A 24,067-nucleotide genomic window follows, 5' to 3' on the forward strand; every position below is an offset into this window, starting at 1 on the left:
AGGTGGTCATAATAATGTGATTCTACTGTGAGTATATAATGGATACCTATGCTAGAGCGTTTGGACTTAAAGGCTTGCTGGGGATTACTTCTCTTTTAGAAAAGGTGAACATGTATTACAACAGGTATAGTTGGGGACAAATCATGACGACCTCGCCTCACACCACTACTTTCCAGCGGCAGCTCGGTGTCTATTAGCAACTTATATGATTTACTACCTCTACTACAGCCATCGTTGCCACATCGGCTACTGCACTCTGCACGAAGAAAGGGTAAATACTACAGAGAGTGAGGAAGAAAGTGGTTTGGCAGCCTCTCCAAAATAAACAAGGATCACTTAGAACTCGTTAACTCAGCAGGCTGCAGGGTGTGATTGACTACTGACTTCCAGTTCGCTTCTAGGTACTGAGGCCGTCATGTTTTGTCCCCAACTATACTGTATATGTCTGTATTTTTAAGATTTCTGTACTATCCATAAAATATTATAGACTGCTAATTCGGCCTCAGGCCTGTAGACCAGTTGTCCTAAACTCCTGATATTAATTTAATAACAATAATAAATGTACTACCGGGCAAGTTGGCCATGCGGTTAGGGGCGCGCAGCTGTGAGCTTGCATCCGGGAGATAGTGGGTTCGAACCCCACTGTCGGCGGCCCTGAAGATGGTTTTCCATGGTTTCCCATTTTCACACCAGGCAAATGCTGGGGCTGTACCTTAGTGAAGGCCACGGCTGCTTCTTTCCCATTCCTATGCCTTCCCTGTCCTATCGTCGCCGTAAGACCTATCTGTGTCGGTGCGATGTAAAGCAAATAGCAAAAAAACTATTCCTATGGAACACACGCTTTCATTGTGGGTACGCTGAGATTTGTGATTTCAAAGTTCAGCGGTTTGATTTTAGGACAGCATATTCTCGCAGGCATCCTCAGTGGTTTTTGACATCCCAAACACAGGGATAGTATCTTTGTATTCCTTGGCAACTGTTACAAACTTAGGTACGTTAGGCAATATAATGATATGATTAATTTGTTAGACAGGTTTCACTTAAAAGGGAATACATGAAGCTGACGACCAAGGAATTTTGTAATTTGTGTAAAGAAGATGGGTGTAACAAGAATAAAGTAAACTGTGACACTAATGTTGGAAAGGTACTTTTCTCCTCCTTTAACACTTCTTTTATTATAATCGACATAGCCTGAATCCTATACATTGTCCAATGTAAATGCTTAATAAGCCATCCCGAGGAGGAAGGGAAGGTTTTGTTGAAATTGTATTGAATTCTACTGAATTGTATTTCTGACTTAAGTAAAATCTTCCTTTGTAATCCAGGCAAATGCTTGAGTGGTACGAATTTAAGGTCTGTTACAATTTCTTTAGCCCCTTTTAGTGTTGGTTACATATAGTTTAAATGTAAATCTTGTGTAAACTGTACAATATATTATGTCATTCTGTGGTTGTGACAGGATAAGTGGCTGAGACAGTAGAGTGCTGCCTTTCTGAGCCCAAGTCATGAGTTCCATTCCAGCTCAGCTCATTGGTATTTGAAGGTGCTGAAGTAAGTCACTCTCATGTCAGTGGATATACTGGCTCATAGAAGAACTCCTATGGAACAAAATGTAGCACTTCAGCATCTCTTGAAGCCTTAACTCTTTCCAGTCTAAGTATGAGCATAGCGGCCAAAGTTTCGTTCATGCCGTGCTGCAAGCATAGCCCGTAGTAAGGTTTGACAATTCCCTGAAAATCGAGAACGAGTTGTGCACCCAGTCTGGCAGCTACATCGTGTTTCTTCGTATATTACTTACGAACGTATTTCAACACATGGCAGTATTATCCAAGTCAGAGAATTTGCGATGTTATCAAGTGTGCATTAGTAGATGTAACTCAATGTGCTCTAAAGCATGGCTTCTCGTAGCAAACAAGTGCTTGATGAAAGTTATATTTTTGATATTTTATGTAATTTTAATCCCTTATATCTAGGATAAAAACAGGAAAATTTCCTAATGTAGATATTTTTACGTATTCACGCAGATATGAAATGCACGGGAACAAATAACATTTTTCAAAACTATTTCTCAAACAAGCACAAAGAGGAAAAGAATCATGTAAGTATCTCTTACAGGTACAGAGGTATAATTTTTAAAATTCTTAAAAATGCCCAGTCCAGAATGTTCGTTAAGAATATTCAGGCCCAGACCAGAGTGGGAAAAATAGTTTGTGGGTCGTAAAACCAATATTATTATCCAGAATTGAGAGAAAATACGTGGGTAGTTCAAGCGTTCATGCATAATGCTGTTTCATCATTAAAGAATGAACACTATGCAGCATCAGTATTTTTCTTCAGATTTAGAAAGTTCATTTTTAACTTTACGGGTCAGCTTTTAGCCTTTATAGCATGAAACTGTTTATGTTGTCTGTCGTATAGTGATCATGCACTACTAGGCGCTGGTTTCTGAAGTTATTTATTTATTTATTTATTTATTTATTTATTTATTTATTTATTTATTTATTTATTTATTTAGCTTATGGTACAAGTTAAGCTGCGCACAAATTGAGTAACATTATAAACGTACATACATATATTATTATAGACTGTTATGCCTTTCAGCGTTCAGTCTGCAAGTCTCTATGAATTTACTAAACGTCGCCACAATCCTCGATTTGCAACTAGTGTTGTGGCCTCACTTAGTTCTATACCGCTTATCTTTAAATCGTTCGAAACTGAGTCTAACGATCGTCGCCTTGGTCTTCCTCTACTTCTCTTACCCTCCATTACAGAGTCCATTATTCTCCTAGGTAACCTATCCTCCTCCATTCGCCTCACATGATGAGATACCTGGTATTGTCCTCCGTGAATGTGCTTCCCAACTGGCAATTCCACTATGTGAAATTATAAATAAATCATTTAAGTGTGGGTGTTTTCCAGCTTAGTGGAAAAAGTGTTATGTAATCCCTATCTTTAAGTAAGGTGATAAGGTGGTGTTCAATAATTATGCACCAGTAGTGCTGCTCTCACTTTTATCGAAGGTGGCGGAGAAAGTCATATATAATCGCCTGTATGACTCTTTTAGTCAGTACATAGACCCATCACATCATGGATTTGTTAAAGGCAGGTCAACTGCTACCAATCTGGCAGTTTATTTATCTTCAATTTCCAATGCATTGGACAAAGGTAAACAGGTTGATGTGATATATACTGATTTCTACTGAGAAAGTTGTCAGCGTATGGAGTGTCTGGGAGTATTTTCGAGTGGCTAAACAGCTACTTTACAAAACGAATATGTTTTGTCAAGTCCGAGGGTTTGATCTCTAACCCCTGTGAACCTTCATTTGGCGTCCCACAGGGATCGCTGTTAGGGCCTGTTCTATTTGTTTTGTTCCTAAATGATATTACTACAGTCGTTCAGATCAGTGAATGTCTCTTGTACGCTGATGACTTGAAACTGTACAAAGTCGAAGAAGAAGAAGAAGAAGAAGAAGAAGAAGAAGACAGTGATGGCGATTATCTACAAGAGGATCTGAAGCAAATATGAGAGTGGTGTGATAAGTGGTCCCTTAAAGTGAATAAATTTAAGTCTGGTGTCGTGTCATTTACTCGGAAATTAACACCTGTATTATACAGATATAAAATCAGTGGAGAAAGTTTAAATCGTGTGGAGGTGTTTAATGATCTAGGTGTAATTCTTAGTAACAGGAATGGCTTATCCTTTGAGAAACACATCAGTGGCATTGTAAAGAAATCTTTCAGACTCTGGGGATTTGTCGAAAGGAATTGTAAAGATTTCAGTGATATTGCATGTGTAAAAACTCTGTTTTGTTCCCTGGTGAGACCCTGTCTCGAGTATGGTTGTGAGGTGTGGTTCCCGTATCAGAAAGGCCACATACACCACCTCAAGAGAGTACAAATAAGGTTCATGATGTCTATTAGTTTCGGATTCCTGGGCATGCCACTCTCTTCAAGCAGGTATGAAGAATTTATAAACATTCTTGGAATGAATATGCTGGCAACGCGCTGAAAATGTGCGAGCACAATGTTGGCGATGAAATGCTTGAAGAGTAAAGTGGACTGTCCAGCTATACTGGGGTTGATCCCACTTCATGTTCCAAGCAGACGAACAAGGCAGAAATCTACATTCCACTCGCCAAAATGTAGGACGGTTGCACATGAGAATTCTTGGCTCATGCAAGCTCTTAGGACAATAAATCAGTTGGAAGGGTCACTCGACATTTTTCACCACCCTTCCACTGCAATTCAGAAAGTTCTTCTCAAGGATGGAAAGTGATAATTTTTTTAATTATGTAAATAATCTGTAGAAAACATGTGAAGAATTATATCTGTTTGTATATACAGTAGAGTCTCGATTATCCGACCTGAACGGGACCTGGAGTATGTCAGATCACCGAAAATTTTGGATAATACAGAACAACTTTGAAAATGAACTGAAACAGCAGGAAAGCTGTACTCTAGTACTAAAACAATGACATGTTTTACGGTACTCTATTTACTGAATTATCAATTCAATTGTACAGTACATGCAGTATTGAACGAAAGCATTCCAAATGTCTTACAAAAAGAAACTTGTCACAATGTCTGCTTGCCTGCTGATCAATGTTTTCTTGCTGCGAGATCCCGCCATCGACGAAAAATCAGCACCTCCGTTGCGCTTGCTTCCGGCTGTTGCTCAACGTAGGTTAATGCCATCTCCAATGCACTTAATCCTTCACTGTGAGTCATCGTTTTCTCCTCTTGTTCTGTAATGCCTCGTTCTTCTTCTTCATCATCCTCATTTCCATTACCATGCACAAAATCAATATCAGGGTCAGTTAGTTCAAACACCTGATCTTGTGCACACCACTCACATCTTCAGTCGTAGCATCCCCACAGCCAGGAATGCAATTCAGTAGGGACACAATATTTTCCATGTCTTCTTGTACCACCTCCTCTCGATGTTCAACCTCACTGAACAGTATGTTCCAAGACTTTGCTAATGTCGTTGTTACAACTTCTTCCCAAGACTGGGCTATCCAGTATGCCACGTCTTTCATGTTGATTCGTTTTAACTTTTCTATCAAGTCATTGCCATTGTCCATTTCCTTTATCAGGGATGAAAGGAGTTTCTGCTGATATTTCCTCTTCAGTGTTTCCAGCACACCTTGGTCCATTGGCTGGCATAATGACGTCACACTAGGAGGGAGGAACATGACTTTGATGTCACCACTTCTAAGTTGCTCTTCATTTGGGTGCGATGGAGCGTTGTCTAGTAGAAGAAGCGTTTTCTCGAGAGATAGATTGAAGCTAGAAATGTTTCTACATCTGGAACAAACTGTGTAAAAAAAAAAAAAAAAAAAAAACAGTCTTTAAAGATGTCAGCAGACATCCAGGCAGCCTCCTGATTCGTGTAATGGACTGGAGGAGCATTAACAGAAATGTTTTTAAATGCCCTAGGTTTCTTTGCTTTACCGATCATAAGCAATTTTGCTTGTAAGTTCCCAGTAACATTACTACAGGCAAGAACAGTAACTCTTTTCTTACTACTTTTGTAGCCAGGTACAGACGTCTCAGCTTGGGCTGCGAGAGTTTTTTATGGCAGCATCTTGAAATTTAGCCCAGTCTCATCATAATTAAAAATCTGATCACCGGTTAATCCTTCAGCAAAAATTATTTCTTGATTTTTCTTTTTAACTTTTACAACTTCATCGGATTTAGCTGACAGTTTTTCTCCACAGATATTAAGCTGCCTAATGCCTTACCGTTTTTTTTCCACCGATCAAGCCACCCTGCACTGACAGTAAAATTAGGGTCCCCTTCATTAAACTCCTTCTGGAAATACACCGCCTTTTCTTGAAGAATGGGGCCAGATATTGGCAGGCCCATTTCCCGGTGTTGAGTGAACCAAAGAAATAGCACTTCACTTACTTTTTCGTGCTCACATTTTTTCATTCTTTTTCTAATTTTCAGTGCATCACTTGTTGCTCTGGTAGAGCACCACTTTTCAATTACTTCCCTCTTTTTTTTTCCAGTCTCCGACTGTAACACGTCCAACACCATAATCTGAAGCCAATTTTTGAAGAGTTTCCCCTTTGTCCAGTCTCTTTAATGCGCTCAACTTGTCTTCCATAGAAACAATCACTTTCTTCCGTTTACTCGCCACACTCACAGAGGATATGAAAACTATAACATCCGCACCCAACCAATACTACAACGAACAATGAATGAAGACTCACTGCACCTGTCCTTGAGAGAAAAACCGGTCCTACCGCCAGCGGCCGGGCCAGTGCTTGTCCCACGGTCGCACCCTCCACACCGGGTGTCCCTGAATTTAGTCTCCACCAAAAGTTCAAATTAAGTCTACCAGTCATAATCTATTAGCTTCATTTCTGTATTGATTGCTATTACAACATAAAAATAATTTAGAAGCCTCCACATTATCAATACAATATTTATTTACTATAATGCAGTAAATTCAGTACCTGTCTCGACCCCTATGGGGTCATCCTCAGCTGACAAACATTAAATTGGTTTCAAAAACTTCACATGTAAGACATTACACCTTCATACAACTGACCCAATTAAACCAAACATTAAAAAGTTGCTTATTAAAATAGTAAATGGATCTTTTTCTTTGGCTTAAAAAGTACTTGTTATGTGAGGCATATCACCTCATTGTGCCTAATCTGTTGAACATCGAATGAAGTTTACATTTGTTTATACTAGTGTTTGTAAAATTGTTACATATTTACAGCATTTATCGTCTTTAAGAATATGTATACATAAAAAGTTTTAGACCCGATGTAACAGGCCAGTTAAAAATGGATGAAATGGTAAAAAATAAAATGGGTCCAATTTTTTGTTCGAGTTCATTCCTAAATTAGCCTTTATCTCCTCATTCCGAGTACCCTCCTGCCATTGTTCCCACCTGTTTGTACCAGCCATCATTCTTGCTACTTTCATGTCTGTTACTTCTAATTAATAAGGTATCCTTAGTCCACCCAGCTTTCGCTCCCGTAAAGCAAAGTTAGTCTGAAAACAGATGTAAAGATAGTTTTGTCTCGGAGCTTATTTCCTTCTTACAGAATACTGTTGATTGCAGCTGCAAGCTTACTGCATTAGCTTTACTACACCTTGATAAAATCTTGCTTACTATATTACCATGCTGAGAGAACAAACAACCTAAATACTTGAAATTATCGACCTGTTCTAGCTTTGTATCACCAATCTGACATTCAGTTCTGTTGAATTTCATACCTATTGACATCATTTTAGTATTCGAAAGGATAATTTTCATACCATACTCATTGCACCTATTTTCAAGTTCCAAGATGTTAGACTGCAGGCTTTCAGCACAATCTGCCATTAGGACCAAGTCGTCAGCATAGGCCAAACTGCTTACTTCATTTCCACGTAACTGAATCCCTCCTGCCATTTTATACCTTTCAGTAGATGATCCATGTAAACTACGAACAGCAAAGATGAAAGATTACAGCCTTGTCTAACCCCATTTCTCACTGAAGCCCAATTGTCAACATAAATGCCTTTGATTTTAATAATCTACCTTTAATTCCATAGTCCCCCAGTATGATGAACATCTTTTCCCTCGGTACCCTGTCATATGCTTTCTCTAGATCTACGAATCCTAAACACAACTGCCTATTCCTCTCGTAGCATTTTTCAATTACCTGTCGCATACTGAAAGTCTCATCCTGACAGCCCCTCTATGGTCTGAAACTGCACTGGTTTTCATCCAACTTCCTCTCAACTACTGATCGCACCCTCCCTTCGAAGATGCCAGTGAATATTTTGCCTGGTATACTAATCAATGAGATACCTCAATAGTTGTTGCAATCCTTCCTGTTCTCTTTCTTATAGATAGGTGCAATTACTGCTTTTGTCCAATCTGAAAGTACCTCACCAACACTCTGTGCTTATCTTACAACTATACTTCACCATTTCAGGTCTAATTTCATCTATTCCTGCTGCTTTACGATAATGGAATTTATTTACCATCTTTTCCACTTCCTCAAGCGTAATTTCACCAACATTCTCTTCCCATGAGCTTGACTGTCGCAACACCACCAGGAAGATTTCTTTTTATGCTGAGAAGATGTTCAAAATATTCCTTCCACCTCTTCAGTGATTCCCTGGAATCTATTAGGAGTTCACCTGAATTACTCAAACCACTGTTCATTTCCTTTTTCCCCTCCCTTCCTAAGATTCTTTATTGTCCAGAAAGGTTTCCCTGCTGCTTGACTTAGCCTTTCCAGGTTATTACCAAAATCTTCCCACGACTTCTTTTTAGATTCAACAATTATTTGTTTCGTCCTGTTTCATCTACGTACAATTCCCTGTCTGCCTCGGCCCTTGTTTGGAGCCATTTCTGATAAGCTTTCTTTTTACATTTACAAGCTCCACTGACTTCATCATTCCACCAAGATGTTCACATTTTCCCATCTTTACACACAGTTGTTCCAAGGCATTCCTTGCTGTTTCTACTACAGCATCGCTGTATGCCATCCATTCTCTTTCTATATCCTGAACCTGCTTACTGTCTACTGTTCGAAACTTCTTACTAATCTTATCCATGTACTTCTAATTTCCTCGTCCTGGAGATTTTCTACCCTTATTCGTTTGCAGACAGATTTCACTTTATCCTAGGTCTAGGGATACTCAGTTCACTACAGATCAGATAGTGGTCTGTATCATCAAAAAATCCGTGAAAAACTTGTACATTCCTAACAGATTTCCTGAATTCGAAGTTGGTTAAGATACAGTCTATTATGGATCTGGTACCCCTAGCCTCCCATGTGTAGCGGTGAATAGCCTTATGCTTGAAGAATGTATTCGTAACTGATAAACCCATACTAGTACAGAAGTCCAACTAACGCTTCCCATTCCTATTAGCTTCCATATCTTCCATTTACCAATCACCCTTTCGTATCCTTCAGTTCTATTTCCAACTCTTGCATTGAAATCGCCCATTAGCACTATCCTATCCTTGCTGGTGACCCTGACCACAATGTCACTCAGTGCTTCATAAAACTTGTCAACTTCATCCTCATCTGCACCCTCACATGGTGAATACACTGAGACAATTCTCGTCCTAATTCCTCCAACTGCCAAATCTACCCACATCATTCGCTCATTTACGTGCCTAACAGAAATTATGTTGCGTGCAATGGTATTCCTGATAACCAGCCCTACCCCATACTCTGCCGTTCCCTTTCTAACACTCGTCAAGTACACTTTATAGTCTCCTATCTCTTCCTTGTTAACTCCCCTTATGCAAATATCACTTACTCCCAGCACATCCAGATTCATCCTCTTTGCTGACTCAGCCAGTTCTACTTTCTTCCATAAACCCCATTAATATTGATAGCTCCCCATCAAATTTGATTTTGTTCGCCAAGTTGTTTCCAAGGAGTCCCTCGCCTGTCAAATGGGAGTGGGACTCCGTTACTCCCATATTTCCGAGGCTTGCTTAAAATGTCTGAGCTCGGTAAATTCATGAATAGGATGCTACCCAACTTACACGTAGTCCAAGTGAGGATCTCTCCTCTAACGGGTAATGGACCACCTGTGGATTGTATAGTCCTAGCCGCCTGAGCACAAGGAGGGCGATGACTCAGAATATGTCCAAGATGCCCACTCCCATTCCATAGCAACTGGTATCCCGACTCAGGACCACTTACTAGGCCACTCAGCCGTTGTCCATGGTTCACGAACTAGGACGTGACTACAGTAACCCACACCATGAACCATATAAGCATAAATTAACAAATGAAAAATTGAAAACTGTACTAGGATATCCATTTGTTGCAGCCACTGAATAGCCGTTGCTGAAGCTGTCAGAAGGTCGTCGATAGTTCCGCGGAAGGCTGTATGTGGGCATCTGAATGTAATGTGTCGCATTGTCTGAATTTCTTCACTGCAGTCACAGCTTGGGGAAGGTCTCATTCCCCAAGAATAATTCGCACAGCCACTTCTTCTATGCCCAGTGCGCACTCAGTTTAGTGGGACTCTTACACTACGTGGGAGATGAAATCCAGGCGAGGCCTGCGTAGGGTCAAAGATCGATGTCCATTCATCGGAGGCCTTAGCAGGCCATTCTTCATTTCAAGTTTTTGAAGTTATTTGATCTGATGAATGTTACAAAAAAATTTCACAACTAATTTGATCAGTAGGTGTCTCGTCATTACCGAGCTCGATAGCTGTAGTCGCTTAAGTGCAGCCAGTATCCAGTATTCGACTGATAGTGGGTTCGAACCCCACTGTCGGCAGCCCTGAAGATGGTCTTCCGTGGTTTCCCATTTTCACACCAGGCAAATGCCGGGGCTGTACGTTAATTGAGGCCACGGCCGCTTCCTTCCCACTCCTAGCCATTTCCTGTCCCATCGTCACCATAAGACCTATCTGTGTCAGTGCGACGTAAAACAACTTGTAAACTTATCTCATCATTATTCTTTTAAGTCTCCTTGATTCATGGCGTATGTTGTAAAGACCACTCGAGAGTTATATTTTAATTCTGTGAAGGTTGATAAGTTGATGTACTAGTAGCAGCAGGTGAAGCTACGTATGTGTAGAATTCGTTTTCTGTTTTGCTTCATAGCTTCTAAACAAGTCTTCCTTGTGTAAGTAAGGAAGGACAGGGTGCTAATTTTCAAAATGCATATTTTGTCATAAATATGTCTTATTGCTAGGGGCCATCTGAAAATATGCATCACTGCTGTACTGATACAAAATTTGTGATGCCATGTTACTTAACAATCGTGATGTGAAATATTGATGGATGGCCATGACTGAGAGATACATTATCAAAGAAGGGCATTAGAATACAGATGGTCGATGTGATCTTGGAGGCTGGGATGTGAAATATTGATGGATGCCATGTCGGGGAGACGTAAAATCTTCTTTTATCAAAGAAGCCTGATCTCATCATACTGTTGAGACCGAGCTCGATAGCTGCAGTCGCTTAAGTGCGACCAGTATCCAGTATTCTGGAGATAGTGGGTTCGAACCCCACTGTCGGCAGCCCTGAAAATGGTTTTCCGTAGTTTCCCATTTTCACACCAGGCAAATGCTGGGGCTGTACCTTTATTAAAGCCACGGCAGCTTCTTTCCCACTCGTAGGTCGTACCTGTCCCATCGTCGCCATAAGACCTCTGTGTTGGTATGATGTAAAACAACTTGAAAAAAACATAGTTTCGAGAACTTATTTCATTCGTGGTAGTTTTATAGGCCATGAGTCCTCCACTTTTTGACTCCAAATTCCATACAGATGTGTGTCAAAAACTATTCGTTACATGGCAATAAAATATTTATCATTTTGAGTTTCATTTATTGAAAGACACATTAATGATCATTCAATTTTCCCAAAGGAATATTTGACACCTTTTTTAAAATTGCTATCTGTCTGTTATTCTTAGCAACAGGGCAGGTGAGTAGAATAGTTTATTAAGAACTCGCCTCCTCTGCTCATGGTCACAGGATTTAATTTTCACATGGTTGATTGCATGTAACAAAAAACTTTCCAATCTGTCAAACACAGAACAATTGCAATATAAATAAACATACCTGTGAAAAAATACACACTATTATACAAAGAATGGCATGTTTCGTTCTTAAGAACTATTATTCTTCTTGTAAGTTAAAAGCTCTCCAGTCGACCACACACACGCACGTTAAATATTACACTATAATATACCCGGACAAAAGAACTTATTAACCCGCGGTTACTTGCTAGGTGAGCACGGCGCTCACCTCTGTAGTATATAGCTTGTTGTTGGAATGTTACGTGACCTTTTCTTTTGAAACTTCCTATACCATTCAAACAGTCTGTTAGGAAGTGAAGGTGCCAGTTGTTTCAGTTATATTTGAAAATAAAGACCCTCAGTCCACTATTAGATGTGACAGTACCGAGCTCGATAGCTGCAGTCGCTTAAGTGCGACAAGTATCCAGTATTCGGGAGATAGTGGGTTCGAACCCCACTGTCGGCAGCCCTGAAGATGGTTTTCCGTGGTTTCCCATTTTCACACCAGGCAAATGCCGGGGCTGTACCTTAATTAAGGCCACGGCCGCTTCCTTCCCAGTCCTAGCCCTTCCCTGCCCCATCGTCGCCATAAGACCTATCTGTGTCGGTGCGACGTAAAGCCAATAGCAAAAAAAAAAAAAAAGATGTGACAGTGTATGTCTGGTGAGTGGAGCACTCAGTAGCGAGTAACAGTGTTACTCATATTTTTCGCATTGTAGTAAGTCGAGTTTTATCTTATGATTGTGTCAGTTTGAAATATTTATACTGTAACTGTTGTTGAATTTATATAAGTTATAATGGCACCCACTGATCAGATACTTTCGTGGTTGAGTGAAACGGAGGAGGAAGTGGACTTGCACAGTGAAAGTTATGGTAATGAAACAGATAATGTTTACGAAAGTGATCCTAACCTTGCAACAGAAGTGTCAGCCTGTTGTGAGGAAGATCAGGCAGTTTTGTTGGTTGAAGGCCACATTTCATTCGTTCTAGGAGGGAATGGAGTTACCAAGTGGGGCCTCCATGCACCCCCTGCAAATATTCGAACACAGAGGCGTAATTTGGCGTCACATTTAGCTGGAGTGAAAAGGAAAGCACAATGTGTCAAAACACCTGTTCAATCGTGGCAATTGTTTTCTCCCACGGAAACTCTGCAGAATATTGTCACATATACGAATGCATATTTAGCTAAAATGAGGGTAAATTATTGTAGACCTAGGGATGTTCCAGATGCAAATATTGATGAAATTAGGGCTTTGATAGGCTTACTGTATATGACTGGCGTGTTGGAATCGTCACATGTTAACCTGAACAATCTCTGGATAAATGATTCAACTGCTCCATTATTCTTTCGCACTGTGATGTCCAAGAACCGGTTTTGCACACTGCTTCGTGCTCTGTGATTCGACAGTGTCTATGTTAGAAAAGTAAGAAAAAGAACTGACATCCGGAAGTTCGATGATTTTGTTCAGATGTGTACCAGGCTGGTGAATATTGCACTGTAGATGAGATGTTGGTGGGCTTTCGTGGGCGATGTAGCTTCCGGCAATTTATGCCTAGAAAACCTAATAGATATGGAATTAAGATGTTTGCTTTGGTGGATTCCAGGGTATTCTATACCCTGAAACTGGAAATTTATGCAGGACAGCAACCTGATGGCCCATATAAAATGGATAATTGTGCAAGGAACATGGTGAAACTACTAATTGAGCCAATTGCCAACACAGGGCGTAATATTACGACAATTGGTTTACCTCTGTGCCGTTAGCCATCGATGTTTTGGAAAATCACCGTACAACTATTGTTAGCACACTCAGGAAAAATAAACGTGAGATTCCCCCTTCCTTTCTTGACGTCAGATTGAGACCTGTTTACAGCAGCATGTTTGGGTACGGGTAAAAGTGTCTCTTGGTGTTGTATGTTTCGAAATGAAACAAAAATATTCTCATGCTTTCTGCAATGCACGATAATGACAAAATTGATGCAGATACTGGAGATATGGAGAAATCAGAGGTGATAACTTTTTACAGGCTACTTGATGTTATCGATGAAATGAAGAGTCTATACTATTTTCTTTTCATTGTTGAATATTGCTGCTATAAATAGCCAAATCATTTATCGCAGCAACACAGATCATACCGAATCACGTCGCGAGCATCTGAAATGTTTGAGCAGAGATGGTAAAATCACACTTGGTTACACGATCATCAGTTGTAAATCTGGATACAATTTTGAAAATACAGCTAAGAAAGGAAGCTGATTTGCCTGAAGTGGAACAGCAGCAGCAAGGTCCTCTTGGGATGGAACGTCAAAAGTGCACGTATTGTCCACACAAGAACAGAAAAAAGACCGCTCGATGTGTGCAATGTGCTGCGGCCGTTTGCAAAAACATACTGTAATAATGTGCAGTGTTCCAAAAATCAACGAAAGTGATGAGCCAGTGTTGTTCAAATGTAAAATGATGACTATGTAAAATATTTGTTTCCTGTTATGTTGGTTTATATGTTTGAATTATTTATTTTGTACTAGCATAATCCTCCTACCTAAAATTTGTTTAATTATTAGGGCTCCTAAATAAATAACTGTTTGTTCAAATTTCAGTATTCGTGTTGCTAAACAAATAACCTTCTCAATTTGATGTATTAAAAATGCCTCCATCTTTATATGGGCGCATTTTGGATTTTTAAAATGAAGGTGAGCGAGTAATGGCGCACGAAAAGGTTTAGTGAGTAATGCTGGGTTAAACAAGGAATAAGTGTGGATTTGTATTCCTATTATTCTTAAGAACGAAACGTCATTCTTTGTATAATAGTGTGCATATTTTCACACATATGTTTATAGTGTTATAATTTATATTGAAATTGTTGTGTGTTTGACAGACTGGAAAGTTTTTTGTTACATTTAACTTGGTCGACATTGGGAGGTATGGCTTCCTTCTTAACAAATTACTCCCTTCACGTCGATTTACCTGGCGGTTGTGATCCAGTGCCTCTTACCAGTTTTGACTTGGGGATCTCTCTTTCTGTTGGGTTCTCAGTACTCTAACCAAGCTTTCCCCAGTTGAGTTGAATACCCTTAACCTCTTAACTGGGTACTAAGTTCTCTGCATGTGTAACCAACCTACCCTGTGTACATTTTTCCTTAATTTATATTTAAATATTTTCTGCAGAAATGTGTATACAATTATAGTGTGATATGATAGTGATTATTATACAGGGTCTTTTTTTCTTTAGCTCACTCAAAGTGTCAGGGGAACATGCACGGAAGGCGATAGCGCGGCCGGGTGACTTATTTGCCGAGAAATATATTGCTTCATGACCAGCTAAAGTGATCTAATGCAGTACGGTGGCGACAAATATTGCTTCATAGCAATAGTTTGGTTCTAATGTCTGTGGTATTTGTAGCGTGTTCAGTGTGTTCGCTTTAAAATAGCATCGTTTCTGTAGGAATACAAAAGTTATCCTGTGTTTAACAAGTGATGTATACAGTAGAACAGTGTGTATTCATTGTGTTGTGCTGTGCAAAGCATTCTTCTTATACAGAGTGCCGCTTCAATTCATTTGCAAATTTCCTGCCACTCTCCCTCCCTCCCCATAGGAGTTCCGCACCACCGGGTCCATTCTTAACAAGAAATCACGCAGGAGAGAAACCGTTTTTAACAGAAGAAAAGCTTGACGAAATAGGAGCTCTCTTGGAAAGAACTCCAACGAAATCCCTGTTGCGTCTTGCCGTACAAGCTAATGTGTCATTATCTTCTGCCCACAAAGCGACAAAAACTGTTAAAAGCCAAACCGTACAAACCCACCTCTGCCCAACATTTAAGAGTACCTGACAGTTTCACTAGGGTTCAGTATTATAACTTGTTGCTTCAGTCAGTTCTCGATGGGTATGTTGCACAGAACTTCTATTTTATAGTGATGAGACATGGCTACACTTAAGTGGCTATGAAAATGGTCAAAACAGTCGCCACTGGTGTGCAGAAAATCCCCACCAGCTGTATGTCCGTCCACTTCATGATGTAAAGATAGGAGTTTGGTGCACAAAAATTGCTCACAGAATTGTAGGGCCTATATTTTTCTGTGAAACAATAAATGTTGATTGATATATAGACCTCATTCTCAGACCATTCTTTCAAGAGCTGACAGAAGAAGAAAGGAGTAATGGTTACTTCATGCAAGATAATATGATGGCACATACTGGTAATCAGTCTATGGAGGTAATACGGGAAGTTTTCGAAGTTCGTGTGGTTAATTATACCCCTAGATCTCCTGATTTAAATCCCTGTGATTATTACCCGTGGGGGATGCTGTAGGGTAAACTGTATGTGAACAACCCCCACACGAGAGAAAATCTGCAAGAGAACATTACACAAGTTATTTTGTACATCACACGGGCTGAGATTCGCCAAGTGTATGCAAACCTGTGTACAAGGTGTCGAGCATGTTCGACAGTTGAGGGTCAACATTTTGAACATCAAATGTAATGCCAGACCCTGTACTTCAATAATGGGTTACTAACATTATTTACGTAATTTACGTGGTTATGTATTCAGATAATTAGAGGTTTTGTAGATTGTTATCTGTGTGATATGGACTGAAACAAGGTCATCTATGAACGCACTGAAGTATTCTTCGACACTATGTACGTCACCAAAACTATATTTATCGTATTTACCCCTGTAGAATCCATTCCTTGTCTTGGGGGCACCATTCGCAACAAACTGAGGCGGTTGTCACATTCTGAACACCTTCCTTGTCATTTGGTTCATCTGGAACAACTTCACTTTTTTTTTTCTTTTTTTGCAAGTTGCTTTACGTCGCGCCGACACAGATAGGTCTTATGGCGACGGTGGGACAGGGATGGCCTAGGAGTGGAAAGGAAACGGCCGTGGCCTTAATTAAGGTACAGCCCCAGCATTTGCCTGGTGTGAAAATGGGAAACCACAGAAAACCATCTTCAGGGCTCCCAACAGTGGGGTTCGAACCCACTATCTCCTGAATACTGGATACTGGCCGCACTTAAGCGACTGCAGCTACCGAGCTTGGTACTTTTATTTTTAGGATCACTTTCACTGTCCTCGTCTTCACCCCCCCGCTTCTAGAACTGTACCAGTACAATCAAGCTGATCTACATTATGTTTGGAAGCCATGCTCCTTTGTCACGAACAGCTGTGCTGGAACATTGTGCAAGGCACCAGAACAAATTCATTTTAGGAGGCTGTGATAGCTATACAATACAATATGCAGCGTGATATCATGGAAAATACATTGACTAATATGGTAGACACGGTGGTGACATTATATGTCGTCACCCCCGAGACAAATAAGCAAAAAATTTACGATCGACTTAAGTAGTCCACTTGTTCATCTAGAGCGTCTATAATCTCTTCCTCATTTTTTTTTTTTTTTTTTTTTCCAATAATACAAGATGTTGCAGCTTGAAAATTAAAAAAAACCAACTTTCGCCGTCTTCACTGCACGAGTAGGTTTTTTCACAGTAAGTTTACAAAAGGAGTTTTTTTATTACCCCACCTATTCAATGCAATTAATTCCACGGTTATGTGGTTAAATAGAAATTACTAAATTTAAAGGGACATGTTTCGCCCTTCTTTTATTGGGCATCATTGTCCTTATTTAATCATAAAACATTACATTTCATTACTGTGTAACCACATTCTTTTCTATGGTGTTCTACATCTTCTAGAGGGACCACACTTTCATGAGACTGTCAAATCTGTCAAATACTCTGATATACTCGTCTCAGCAGTGACATCAACATATAAATGTCTTTTTGCATTAGTTATTTTACGATAATTTTTATTAATCAACTTACTAAGATATCTTAAATCGTTCGCCCTTCTTTCCAGCCAATATTTTTTAGCTCTTGTGTTTTACATAAAAAACAAAATTCAATCTTAGCTTTTGTGTAATGTCATACCACTCTTGTGTATTGAGGTCTTGGGTTTGATATCTGACCCCCAAGCGATACGTATGTTCATACTTCCTACAAAGAGGATCCATTTCAGTGTCGGGCATGTTGTTTTTAGAATTTTATGACACAAAATTCTATTCTTTTTAGACAAACATTTTAAATTGTATAAAGTTATTTTAGCATGTATTGTATGTGTTAAGTCTCAACACCTTTATTTTATAACAATTATTGCACAGTGTCATTACTTTTAAGAAATCACAGTTCAGTTTTTATAAGTTATAAGTGATAATGTCCTCTGACCAATGCTTGTTTTAAGATTATTTATGGCTGATGATGCCCAATAAAAGAAGGGCGAAACATGTCCCTTTAAAATTAGTCATTTCTATGTTTATTTAACCACATAACCGTGGAATCAATTGTATTGAATAGGTGGGGTAATAAAAATACTCCTTTTGTAAACTTAGTGAGATAGCTGTTTTCAATATGGAACAAAGATGAGAGTTATGGTTTGCAGGTTTTTCCACTCGTGCATTCTTGAACAAGTTGATACCGATCCTCAGGAGTGAAACATAGTCTTTTGAATTTTTTTGTCTATTACTCCTAAGTCACTACCACATGGAAGAAATGTGTGATCTGGTACTAGGTAATGATGTTCAGTGGCATCAAATACCCCCATCATTACAAAAATATAATAAAACATATAAAGTGAGTTGTTCTTATTTTGTGCAGCACATGAATCAAAAGATATGCAGAGTTTTCCCTTGCTAATGTATTTTCTGGATTTCTAAGGACCATAAATAAACTAAAAGCTATTTCAGAAGCACCCCTGAAACTCTATTTTCAGGCTCCATGCACATTACAGCACTGTTGTTACTGCATATACGTATGCCCAGTTTGTGAACCCACATCTGGCGTAAATAAAACACCACTTCAGTAAGGATTTTTGGCGTTGGTAATGCTTTTTGTAGGTCTAAAGTTAGCATACAGTACTCACTCTCTTAGCTGCGTTACTCTTTACGAAATTGTGTGAGAACATTATAGGCCTGTGTAGCACGACACTGTTGCAAATGAATGCTTAGTGGTATGATGTCTTCTTGTTTAGATAACCACGCATCACACACTTTGCATGAGTCTGTATGTGGCATCTTGAAATACATATTAAATTTGCTCTTAAATATAGTTCAGTATGTAGTATATGCAACACTTTTCCTTTTTTGCCGTTTCCTTCCTTATATAACCTATATATCTCAGTTACCAATTTCACTGATCAGATATATTTTCCCACCGAGCTCAATAGCTGCAGTGCGGCCTGTATCCAGTAATCGGGAGATAGTGGGTTCGAGCCCCACTGTCGGCAGCCCTGAAGATGGTTTTCCGTGGTTTCCCATTTTCACACCAGGCAAATGCCGGGGCTGTACCTTAATTAAGGCCACGGCCGCTTCCTTCCAATTCCTAGGCCTTCCCTACCCCATCGTCACCATAAGACATATGTGTCGGTGCAACGTAAAGCAAATAGCAAAAAAAAAAAAAAAAAAAAAGATAAATTTCCTACTAGACTTCTTTCTCATGTAATGACTATTATAGAGGATTTTTTTTTAATATGTTCAATCCCTCTTTTCTCAGTTTTTTTGAATACTTCTCTTTCTGCTTTCCATGTTGGTTAAATGCAGAGAATATATATTATGTTTTGTTTGTCATTCATAATATTGCAACTATCACTGCACTCACCATGGTGATCCTCAGACTTCCTTGTAGATTTTCCTTCTGTCCCCACTGTCGACAGACATTTTTTCGAAATTCCGAAGATGTCATAAAACCCTTTGGAACGTACCCTTACAGACATACCTTCTTTCTTTACGGAATTAATCAATGAAAATTTTCGTCTACTCTCTTTACTTATGTTTCTTTTGTCATCGTATGCTCTTTCACATACATTATGGCTGATTAGCCTAATTAAAATCCATTTTGAAGATTGTAGTCACCAGTCTTATAGGACTCGGTAAAGAGACAGTCTTTCTCATCTGAACTGAGCGTGTGTAAACCACACCATTGAAGGTTAGACTTGTTCGCCTTCGTTACACAATTGCAACCTTTACCACTCTGTTTTGCAGGTACAATCTTGTTTGTTTTAGAGCTAGTATATTATAACCCTAGATTTCTTCTAACTTTGACTTGTATCCTTCTCCGATTGTCTTCATTTTGCTTCAGAGTTCTTGATTTTTTACAGCTACTCAGAACTGAAACACACTAAAGGCCCGCCATTTTGTAAACCATAACCATGTGACTACAAGCGGGTGCGCTATTGGCCTGACGGAAATGATGTTCGGCATAGCTCACTGTCGCACAGCAGTTACACAAATTTTCATTTTCGTGTGTATCTAAACGAACTAAAAAAATCATGCAAGGAGACTGCTATGATGAACAACATTTTTACATTTTTAAATGTGACAGAAAATACGTAATAAAATTTAATTATGCAAATATCTCCTTTTTTAAACAAAAATTTGGCATAGCCCACTACCGCTCGCCACGCCTCAATTTGTATTTTATACATTAATCCTCTAGTATGGACAGAGCTATCTTTCCCTTGGTACTGTGCGCGAGACACCTCTGGGTATGCAGAACACACCCTCTTCTTCAAATTTCTCTTCACCCACTTTCTTTCCAACAGGGTTGTTGACCAAAAGTTTAGACCCCTTAAAACCATCTTAACTTTTCCACAGTTCTTTTTGCCTGGAATATTTTAAAAAAGGCTTGAAAATTATTAAAATTCTTCTTGTTCATTGATGTGATTTTTGTTTTCCATTCAGGAGGCACCATACTCAAATCTCTTGCTAATCTTATCTCCACCTTGCTGTAGTACTTGTCATAAACTGCTCATAAGTTTGCATTTTTCTTGCAAATTCTGTTCTGAAATAATTTACAGTAAGTTTTTAGGTTTGGGGTGGTTTGTAATTTTTAAGACTTTGTATCACTTTCTTTAGTGTTGCTCTTTAGTAGGTAGTTTATCAAAAATTTACAGTATTCTTTCCAGAATTTTTCTCAATTATTGTGAACCACAGAATGATATAATGTATTCCCATTTGTTTGGAGAAACTTAGATTCACGTTTCAGTCTAATGTTATGAAAATTCTTGCTTCTTTTTTCTTTAAGTATGTTTGATATTCTTTCACATGAGACTGTTAACATTTGGTTTCTCATTTAGTTGGTATTTTTGTTCCTGCTTCCCTTATTCATTCATTTATTTATCTTCTGGAGAAATGTTATAATTTTCTCTACCCTTCATGCCATTCTTTCTTCTTCATTCGCCCTAATGGTATCTGTAAAAGTTATCAATATTATTTTATTTATCTAGTTTACCTACATGCAGTCAGTACGTTCATGCATTTATTTACATCTGTTTCAGCATCTTATCATTTCTGCAGGCTACTCATCTGAAGGGGTGATAGGTGAAAGATGAATTTGTAGGGATTGTGGAGAAGACAGCTGCATCATGTATTTAGGTTAGTACTCAAGCATTTGCCTGGAATTATTGAGGGGATGTGTGATGACCTGTCAGAATTGTATGCATTGTTGGAGGAATTATGTCTCTCTCAAAATTTTGTTGTAGTCTTTGTACTGTTTGTCAAAGGAAAATACATTGTGACTGAAAGACAGTACGGAATATTTCTGACAGATTGAGGTTATTTAATTGTTTTGCATTAAAGATGTAAGAAGCTGCAATTTCAGTGGGCGTATTCCCTATATAGCAATTCATTTTATCCGCTTTTGATGTTCTGTCACTGACGTATAGCGTGGAATGATTTTACTGCATACTATTATATCATTAATGCATGTCATTGCATGCAGTTTGCTGCACCATTCAGGAATAATGATATAAAGGTTTCTTGTACCCTGATCCTTATAATTTAGATGTGTCAGCCTGAGAGAAGAAGCTTTGCAAGGAGATGTAACATGTCTGCTGCAATGTTGTATCCTCAGTATCTAGAGTATTATGCTAACGAATGTCTTCCGCACGAGAACCGTAATGCATAAAAGTATTTTGATCATTTGAACAAGAAGTGGATTGTTACTTTGGGAAACCACCTTAAAACATTGGTGAACTGGTTGACAATTTGATCTTCAGCATTGTGTTTTGTCCAGAAATGTGTGTCAGGACAATTACGGTTCTTCTCTACTTGTTCTCTCCAACACTCGTCATTCATCAGCATGTTTCATTCGAGATTCCATCATCATACCCTGCTCTTAACCAGATCTGTCCATCACTATTCATTCTCTCTCTCTCTCTCTCTCTCTCTCTCTCTCTCTCTTTCTCTTCTCTCTCTCTCTCTCTCTCTCTCTCTCTCTCTCTCTCTCTCTCTCTCTGAGCCTCCAACTTGTTGCATAGTACTGTTAAGTAGAAACTCCCCTCTTAGTCTCAAAGTTGGGAGATCAAATTCCAGTACAGTAATTGACGGCACACAGCTGTGAGCTTGCATTCAGAAGATAGTGGGTGCCTACCCCACTGTCGGCAGCCCTGGTTTCTCATTTTTACACCAGGCAAATGCTGGGGCTGTATCTTAATGAAGTCTATGACGTTTTCTTTCCAACGCTTAACCTTTCCTATGCCATAAGACCTATCTGTGTCGGTGCGACATAAAGCCAATTGAAAAAATAAATAGTTTGGCATTTGATGCAAGACGTTCACGGTGGTAGCTTTTCTGGCAAGTTTCCATTTTTCAACCCTATTTCTCTATGCTTTTACCGGGCGAGTGGGCCGTGCGGTTAGGGTCGCGCAGCTGTGAGCTCGCATCCAAGAGATAGTGGGTTTGAACCACACTGTCGGCACCCCTGAAGATGGTTTTCTGTGGTTTCCCATTTTCACATCAGGCAAATGCTGGGCCTGTACCTTAATTAAGGCCACGGCTGCTTCCTTCCCATTCGTAGGCCTTTCCTGTCCCATCGTCGCCATAAGACCTAGGACATAGGTGGTTGATTCTTCCTCAAGTTTTTAACAACACACCATTTGACAATTAAATGGAATGTACTTTCAGATTTTTATCTTTAAATATCTTTTAATATCAAGAAGCAACCACCTGTCATAATCCTCAAATAATTGTCATGTTTTTAGGCTCAAATATTAACACAAATATTATTAAGTAATAGTATACTACATTTTATATTGTAATAGTTGTATAACGATCTGTAATCCATTTTACAAGACATAGTTAGTTTTTAACAGTATTCATAAGTCATTTCCAATCAGGTACCTGATCTATTCCTAAGGTAAAAAAATATGGCTGATGATGCCTACTATTGATAGGCGAAACATGTACCATCCAATGTATTAATTTTATGTTAACAATTTCGATAAGGACAAAGTCCTAGTTTTTAGGATTGTATTGTATTGAATAGGTGGGTGAACAATAAAAACATTCTAGTGTTATTTAATAGCCCAGTGCAGTCGGGCTGGCCTGATGTAAATGCGGCCAGCTTACATAGCAATCATACATCACAGTGAACACACTATACAGGGAAGGGAACAGTGATGTTCGATTGTGATTATGAAGTTCTCCTCCACTACTCAGCGAAATGCTGATTGGGGTACAGTATTTAAGAAAAATGCTATAATCGCCAGAAAACCAAACTTATCAAGATATTCCGGTTTGATTTATACTGCGCTTGATATAAACAGTCTGTTTTATTTCCTTACATTTATACATAGTCCGCCTCTGTGGTGTAGTGGTTAGTGTGATTAGCTGCAACCCCCGGAGGCTCGGGTTTGATTCCCGGCACTGCTACGAAATTTGAAAAGTGGTAGAAGGACTGGAAGGGGGTCCACTCAGCCTCGGCAGGTCAGCTGAGTAGAAGGGGTTCGATTCCCATCTCAGCCATCCTCATAGTGGTTTTCCGTGGTTTCCCAATTATTTTCCCGGCAAATGCCGGGATGGTACCTACGTTAAGGCCACGGCTGATTCCTTCCCTCTTCCTTGCCTATCTCTTCCACTCCTCCCATCTCCCACAAAGCTCCTGTTCAGCATAGCAGGTAAGGTACTGGTCCTCCCCGGTTGTATCCCCGATCAAATGTCTCACGCTTCAGGAAACTGTCCTTGCGGCGGTAGAGATGGGAGTACGGGAGAACAACCCTCGAGAGTAAACAGATTAAATAGTATTTATACATTCAAAGGAAGCTAACACATTATTTTTGTGTTACGATTTATAAAGGTACATGATTTAAGCGTACAAGCTACAATTTACAATTCCTTGGATGGATATTTCCATTTTTTTTAAATATAAATATAAAAGTTATATATTTACATAATTCAACAAGTTTATTCCTTGATTTTGCTCAGTGTTGTAGTGTTGTTTGACTTTGGCTGTTCACTGAATTTTTGAAAAAGTATTTAAAACTTATCAGGCGTCCAGTGATAATGGCTAACCTCTAAATGGCGAGGGAGTTTCATCAGGAGCGAGGCCGATGAGAAAGACAGGCCGCGGCGCACACGTCATGCAATGAATATCACGTGACTCAGCCGGTCTTACTGTAGAGAATGCATCACCAGGCTCATGCGAGAGACTATCGTAGCGTGGTAAATAAAATACATTTCAGCGCATTTCAACCTACTAAAAGAACACTACTG

The 24,067-nt window shown here is 39.3% G+C and overlaps 1 protein-coding gene across 3 annotated transcripts in view; it reads left to right on the forward strand.

Annotated features, from left to right (window-relative positions):
* Window positions 1–24,067, forward strand: part of LOC136864144 (serine/threonine-protein phosphatase 4 regulatory subunit 1) — a 1,196,145-nt gene that overhangs the window by 85,952 nt on the left and 1,086,126 nt on the right. For 2 of the 3 annotated variants that reach the window (XR_010859276.2, XM_068226183.1), the window contains exon 2: window positions 20,854–20,950. The exons of the other annotated variant lie outside the window; for it this stretch is intronic. Coding sequence is in view for 1 of the 2 variants with exons in the window: in XM_068226183.1 (XP_068082284.1) it covers window positions 20,941–20,950 (10 nt within the window). In the remaining variant the exon portion in view is untranslated. The remainder of the gene's footprint in view (window positions 1–20,853; window positions 20,951–24,067) is intronic. 3 annotated transcript variants of the gene reach the window in all.

Source organism: Anabrus simplex, chromosome 2 (assembly GCF_040414725.1).
Source record: "Anabrus simplex isolate iqAnaSimp1 chromosome 2, ASM4041472v1, whole genome shotgun sequence".
Taxonomy (NCBI): Eukaryota; Metazoa; Arthropoda; class Insecta; order Orthoptera; family Tettigoniidae; genus Anabrus; species Anabrus simplex.